Source organism: Danio aesculapii, chromosome 6, assembly GCF_903798145.1.
Source record: "Danio aesculapii chromosome 6, fDanAes4.1, whole genome shotgun sequence".
NCBI classification, from domain to species: domain Eukaryota; kingdom Metazoa; phylum Chordata; class Actinopteri; order Cypriniformes; family Danionidae; genus Danio; species Danio aesculapii.
In genome coordinates, this window is record NC_079440.1 from 34,276,279 (window position 1) to 34,283,652 (window position 7,374).

At 32.3% G+C, this 7,374-nt stretch overlaps 1 protein-coding gene across 1 annotated transcript in view; it reads right to left on the bottom strand.

The window, feature by feature from the left end:
• ror1 (receptor tyrosine kinase-like orphan receptor 1) overlaps positions 1-3,714 on the bottom strand; it is a 205,201-nt gene extending 201,487 nt beyond the window's left edge. The window contains exon 1 of the mRNA XM_056460041.1: positions 3,438-3,714. Within this exon, the coding sequence (XP_056316016.1) occupies positions 3,438-3,519 (82 nt within the window). The 5' untranslated portion in view covers positions 3,520-3,714. The remainder of the gene's footprint in view (positions 1-3,437) is intronic.
• Between the last annotated feature and the right edge of the window lie 3,660 nt (positions 3,715-7,374).

Genomic DNA, 7,374 nt, shown 5'->3' on the forward strand with positions numbered 1-7,374 from the left:
TTGGCAATCTATTAACCAATAATTCAATCAATCAATAATAAATATACATAAGAGAAGTTTCAAAAACATTACAACAATGTTACCAGAAGTAGCTTGCAAAAACACTTTTTTGTCAGTGTATAGTGATGTTTAGCACTCTAATATCACTGCACTTGGATAATGATATTGAATGGCTATAAACTTTGCCAGTTGTTCTACCACAATGCCCAACAGATCGACGCAAACTAAGAGTTTGTATCACACCATTTAATAAGACAAGTGAAAATTCGCAGCAATGATCTGAGCTCACATCCGAAACCTAAACATTCAGATCTGACAGAAGACTTACACAAAGGACAGGGTAATAGAGAGCTATTAATCAAAGTGTTAAAACTGCTGGTATAGGCCATATAATTCACCCCAAGATCTGTTTATTAAACAAGACAAGCCAAGATTTCTTTTTTTATCTAGCCAACATTCAGCATTTCAAAATAAAATATGAAATGCACAGTAACTTCTGGTGTTTGACACCTCAGATATAAAGATTTATAACTCTGCAGAAAGAGCAGAGAGAAATTTACAACCTGTGATATAATATACACAAGCATCTAATATTAAACAGAGATTTATAAAGTCACGCTAACAAAAAATGAATGGTTCATGAGAGCTGCATGGCTTTCACAAAGTTAGAACATGTGGTTGAATGGGCATTCCTTCAACATCTATGAAGGGATTTTAAGACGGGAGCCTTGATGCTTGAGTAACTGTACTGTACACTTGAAAACCAGATTAAACCAAGGAGTTTCACTACAACGGGTCAAATCCTCCCTCATTGGCTTTTCTTGGCGGTAATATGGCTTTTTTGTCAACATTCAGTCTGGCAGTATAATGCACTGATAGAGTTCCACCCTAGTGATTTATAATCTACCAATCATTACTAAAACCAAAGACTGGATCACAGAAGGCGCATGTTTCCATTTTGCCCACCACTTTCAAACATACAACTAAAATATACATAGTGTCTATAAAAGTCCATCTGAAATGGTTTAAATTTTGTGACAAATTTTGTGACAAAATATCCAGGGATACTATACTATCTAGAACAAATGTGAAATGCTATTTTGTCATATCGATAAAGGTGAAGTTAGCCACATATTGACAAAAAACTCATCCATCAGAAAAATGATCAAACTGTATGCCAAAACATAAAACAGGAAACAAAGTAAGAGTTTAGAAAGAAGTCTATCCAATCACAGCAACAATAGCTTAACTTGATGATTTAGGTAGTAATAAATAAGGAGCAATTGTTAAAATTCATCTCTGACATCTCAATGCAGAAAGCTTTGCATGACCCGGACTAACAAAGTCAGAATAGCGAAGATCTGTTATTTGATAGACACACTTTGTCAGTAAAATGTCATACTTGCTGATGTACTTTAGCACAGACTGTAAATGTGTATAAGTGGTAAATGAAGTGAAATGACAGAGATGTACAGTAGTTCATACTTTAATTGTTTTTGCTTTTTCATTTATCATCAAAGTTTGATTTAATTTGTCAGCTATGTAATAAATCTATATGCTGTATTGCATAGAACTGTCATTTCCTCATATAATAATAATAATAATAATAATAATAATAATAATAATAATAATAATAATAATAAACTGTTATTTGCATTAGTGAATCTTATTTTTTATCTGATTTTTATTTATCATGTTATAAATACACAAACACACACACACACACATATATATTTATATATATACATACATATACATATACATATATACGTATACATATACATATATACGTATACATATACATATATACGTATACATATACATATATACGTATACATATATACGTATATATATATATATATATATATATATATATATATATATATATATATATATATATATATATATATGCTATAACATAATTATTTTTATTATTACTGACAAAACAGTAGCAAATTTCCACAACATACCCAAAACTGTACAATAAAATGTAACAATTATTATAATACAACATAAAAAAAATCTGGGTCACAACTTTTTTACAGTATACATGTTGAATTGTTTAATTTGATAATTATAATATGTTACTATTACACGTAGATTGTACATACTGTTATTGTTTTGGAAGTCTAAAATGGTGCTTTAGTACACCTACACTCGTTAAAATTAAAAGCAATCAAAGTATAATACTTATTATTATTTTGTTATTATTATTATTATATAACCTGAAATAAATCCAGGTGACATTTATTTTACAGTATTTATGTTGCTAGATAAAGTCTATTCTCCAATTGTATCCACAGTTGCTTATACTCAACTGTAATTGGTTTGACCGTTTTAATAATCCATAATCAAATAACCTCCAATACTGTATATGTCACAGACAACTGAAAGGCTACATCCAGGTTGGTCTTTGCTTTTTTTACACTCAAACGTCTCATCCTCGTAAACAAGAATAAAAGTTCACAAAAGTTAATGTACCTTTTTAAGCCCTTTGCTCAGTATAATTGGCTGCTATCTTATGTCAAAGTGCTATTGTAAGGCAAATGAAACAGCTCAGGCTTTACAAAAAGACTCCAGCTGAGAGCTTAAGACTGTCAGTCTCTCAATCAGTGCACTTTAAGAGCTCCATTGTCATTCCAATGACACAAAAACTGTTTAGATAGCCCTTTGGCAACACGAGTCAACAGGTTAAATAAAAAAACACCCAGAACTCTTTTAAATGAAATTACACCTCTAATTACTTGTTCTACATAAAGTTTCAGTAAAATGACAAATGAATTTTAAATATATCTGTAACTAACATAAAAGTGCAAATTAGTACCAACAAACATTGCCAAAATCCTTGGCACATGTAAATCATACTGTTATTGTTAAGACACTGATTCTTTACAACAAATTCAAATAATATCAGAAAATATTTCGATTTGTTCTACATAAAGTAAGAAATTTCACCCCTTTAAATAACATAACAGCATGGGTATAAACACTTAGTTTAATTAGGGCTAATATATTGAGCAACTTCTAAGCATTGTATATTAAATATACATGGGTATCATACTGTAATTTCAGACACGTTTACTTGAAACAATTTCAAATAAATCCGGAATATATTCGACTGCTATTCATCTCTAATTGTTCTGGATGAAGTTAGAGCATAAGATCTAAAATATCATCCATTTAAATAACATAAAAGCTTGTGTATACAAATAAAACGAGTTCAGCCTACTTAGAGGTAATTTATTTTCCAACTTCCAAGTATTACATATTGAGCATTGGCATCGTAGTGTAATTTGAGACACTTAAAAATGATTCCTAATAATATCATGAATATATTCAGCTGCTCTGTATTTCTTAACTCGACAGAGATGTGCTTAATTAAATGTAACGTTAAGTGGCTTATGAAAACAGTAGTGTAAATGAGTTTAATCGCCTACCGCAGCTGAGCGCGAGCAGCACGCAGATCAGGGTGAAGTTGCGCTGGCATCCGTGCGGCTCTTTCACTGTTCCTCTGCTCATTTCTTCTGCCTCTCAGTGCTCGTACATCCACCGCAAGCTCGTTCTTCTCTCAGGTCAGTGTTACTGCTGGAGAACGGAGACTCTTCTGGACTTTACTGAACCACGGTTGTCCGCAGAGGTGTGCTGTTGTTGGCGGATGGTCCTCTGCTCTGCTCGCTCCTTCTCTCGCTCCTGTTTGGAGTTTGACTTTCTTCAGTTCCCTGAAAGTTTTCCCAGTCAGTTTGAAGAAGACATGTGCTCCTCGATTAGTGTGTTTGGCGCCACCTGCTGTTTCAGTACATGACTGTTGAAGGGGTAAAGTGGGATTAAAGTGAAAGATCATCCAAAATATGAACATTTGTTGTTAATTTATTCTCCCTCAGTCGGTCGAAGACTATGGTGTTATTTTTTTCAGCGCTTTTGTCTTTTTTTAGCTGAAACTGGGCGTTGTTTATTCATAAAATCCAGCTCAGTGATTACTGGCACTTTCTGAGTGAAGAAACAAAACAAATGGCAAAGAAGATAAATTCCTTTTGCTCTTGAAGATAAACTGAGGTCTTATAAAGTAACAAAATTATCAAATATCACGAGGAGACATATTACGCAAAAAGGAACATTTAATCACCATTTACTCACTTAAAAAATTATTTTTGCTTCTTGTTCAATTTATTTAATTAAGTATTATGAGATGAATCAACACAATTCTTGAGTTTGTTTGGGGACAACTTACTTGTTTTATGTCCAATACACTTAAATTTGTAAAAACAATTAGGTTAACGTAATCAGTTTGTGTTGGGACAACCAGAAGAATTTTTTTACAGTGTTCACACTCAAGTAGTTCTAAGTTTTTATGAATTTCTTTCTTCTGTTTACCACAAAACAAGATATTTTGAAGAATGTTAGTAAAAGCAGCCATTGACATCCATTGTGGGCGGTGCGGTGGCACAGTGGGTAGTTGCTGGTTCGAGCATCGGCTGGGTCAGTTGGCATTTTTGTGTGGAGTTTTCATGTTCTCCTTGTGGGTTTTCTCCAGTTTCCCCCACATGTCCAAAGACATGTGTTATAGGTGAATTGGGTAAGCTAAATTGTCCGTAGTGTATGTGTGTGAATGAGAGTGTATGGGTGTTTCGCAGTGATGGGTTGCAGCTGGAAGGGCATTCACTGTGTAAAACATTTGCTGGATAAGTTGGTGGTTGATTCCGCTGTGATGGACACTGATTAATTAAGGTACTAAACCAAAAAGAAAATGAATGAATGAATGAATGAATGAATGACATCCATTGTAAGAACAAAAAATTATATGGAATTTATTTTTTCCAACATTCTTCATCTTCCTGTGTTCAACAGAAATAAAAACTCAAACAGGTTTGCAACAAGTGAAAGATTAGTAGGCCTAATCGAAGACAGAATTAAAATGTTTTGAACAAACTATCCCTTTCATTTTGTTTAGCCTCTATATGTTTTTTAATCAAGTAGCCATTGACATAGGTATTAAATAAATTATTTTCTCACAATATTTTGTATGTGTTAAGATGATATACGTCTTAAAATGTCTGTGTTTATCTCATTTTTTCTCTCATTGGAAACCCCCACAATTATATCATAAACTAAACTCATCTAAGTTAGCAAATGTTTCATAACAAAAACTACTGCCCACTTATCATGAAAAACAGTAAATCATTTTTCATGCCTTAAAAAGCATTCCAAGAATATCCAACATAATGCTATTTCTAGCACAAATTAAATTATTTATGTAGTCTCAGCACAAAGATTAATTTAATTTTGCAATCTAAAGTGCATTGCACAAAATTAAATTAACTGAACATGTTTAAGACTTGCATTGTCTCATTTGCATTGTGACAGACAAAAAAGGTTTATTATCAGTATTTTTTAAAAATCCATATAAATAAGAAGGTCGCTGGTTCGAGCCTCGGCTGGATCAGTTGGCATTTCTGTGCGGAGTTTGTATGTTCTCCCTTTGTTCGCGTGGTATTTCTCCTTGTGCTCCAGTTTCCCCACAAGTCCAAAGACGTGGTATAGGTGAATTGGGTATGCTAAAATTGACAGTCGTGTATGTTGCAGCTGGAAGGCCATCCGCTGTGCAAAACATATGCTGGATAAGTTGACACTTCATTCTGCTGTGGTGAGCCCAGATTAATAAAGGGACTAAGCAGAAAAGAAAATGAATGAATTAATGAATGAATCCATATAAATAATAATAAAATACACAGGTTATAGAAACTGAAAAGATTACTGTAACTTAAAAGATCAACAGTAAATATTTAATTGTCTATGAGGAATAAATTTTAATGCAAATGAATAATAATCATTATAATAATCATCATTAATGATTTACTTATATTACTGGCTAAAATTATTAATAATGTTTAATAATTTGATAATTTAAAATTAATATATGAATAAATACATCAATAATTGGCTTTTATTGCATTGTGACAGACTAAAAAGTTTTATTATCAGTATTTTTTAAATCCATATAAATAATAAATAAATACACAGTGTAAAAAATTACTGTAACTCAAAAGATCAACATTAAATATATACTTTTTATGAAGAATATTTAAATGCAAATGAAAAATAATGATATGAATTTTTTACTTATTACTTGTGAAAATTATTAATAATTATTTTAATAATTTGATAATTTATTATTAATATATGAATAAATCAATCAATAATTAGCTTTTAATACATTTTATTTATTGTGTATTCCATTGTTCAGAAATTATTTTAAGATTTAGATTATTTGCCTTCTTTTTTGTAATACAATAATAATACAAACTGTAAAAGAAATACATAAACTTACAATTTGTATTTATATTAAATTTTTTTTATCAAAACTGAGATTTATATATTACAGTTTTTAAGAAATAGTCTGGTAAGGTAAATATAGATCCTTATGGGAACAACATGATATTCTGCTCATGTTGGTCTATTCTTTCAATGTCCTCTCTCTCTCTGATAATCAGGACAAAAATGCTGCTGTTTGAGGTCTAAAGAGACTAGACAGAGAATGGTAGCAATTTTACAAGCCCCGGGTCTTACATCCTGACCTGTTTCTGTTCATTTATGTTCTACCAGTGCTGGACAAGAACAGCAAGGCATTTCCCTTTTGAAGTGAAGGTTGGGTTGAGTCTCCAGACCCAGAGTTCATCCCTCATTTCCTCCGGTGACGACACATGAACGGCAGACTGCGATCAAAGCCCTGTTAAAGATGCAGTCCTGTAGACTCTGCATGAGCTCATGCTGTGAGGAGATGCTGGTTGGAGGAGATGGAGGAGGGAGGGTTTTACCTGCTGCTTTTTTATGAGGTTTTGTATTGGGATGGAATGAATTATAAAGAAATGGAAAATAAAACTGCTAAAGGGTTAGACGATCAGTACAGTGCAAAATCAAATTGTTGTCAATACTTCGTTTAACAATCATTTGATTTGTGAATCTGCAGGAGAGCTTTCATGGAGGTGCATTTGGTGTCAGACCACTCTATACACAAATAATTTTAGTCTCATTTAGTTTCGGTGTGTAGTTAGTACATGGTCAATGGCTGTTTTTTTCCCAACATTCTTCAGTATATCTTCAACAGAGGACAGAATTGGAAAAAGTGGTGGATGAATAAATAAAATGCAAGAAAATGAGTGATTATCTCTGAATAACTTCAGTAAATGAAATAAGAATCAGCATTTACAATCAACACAGTATCTGTTTTTACATTTGATTACTTTATTTAATTTCTGTATAAGGTACACACGTCCAACTGCTCATTAACACAAATTTCTAATCAGCCAATCCCATGGCTGCAATTCGATGCATTTAGACATGTAGACATGGTCAGACGATCTGCTGCAGTTCAACCCA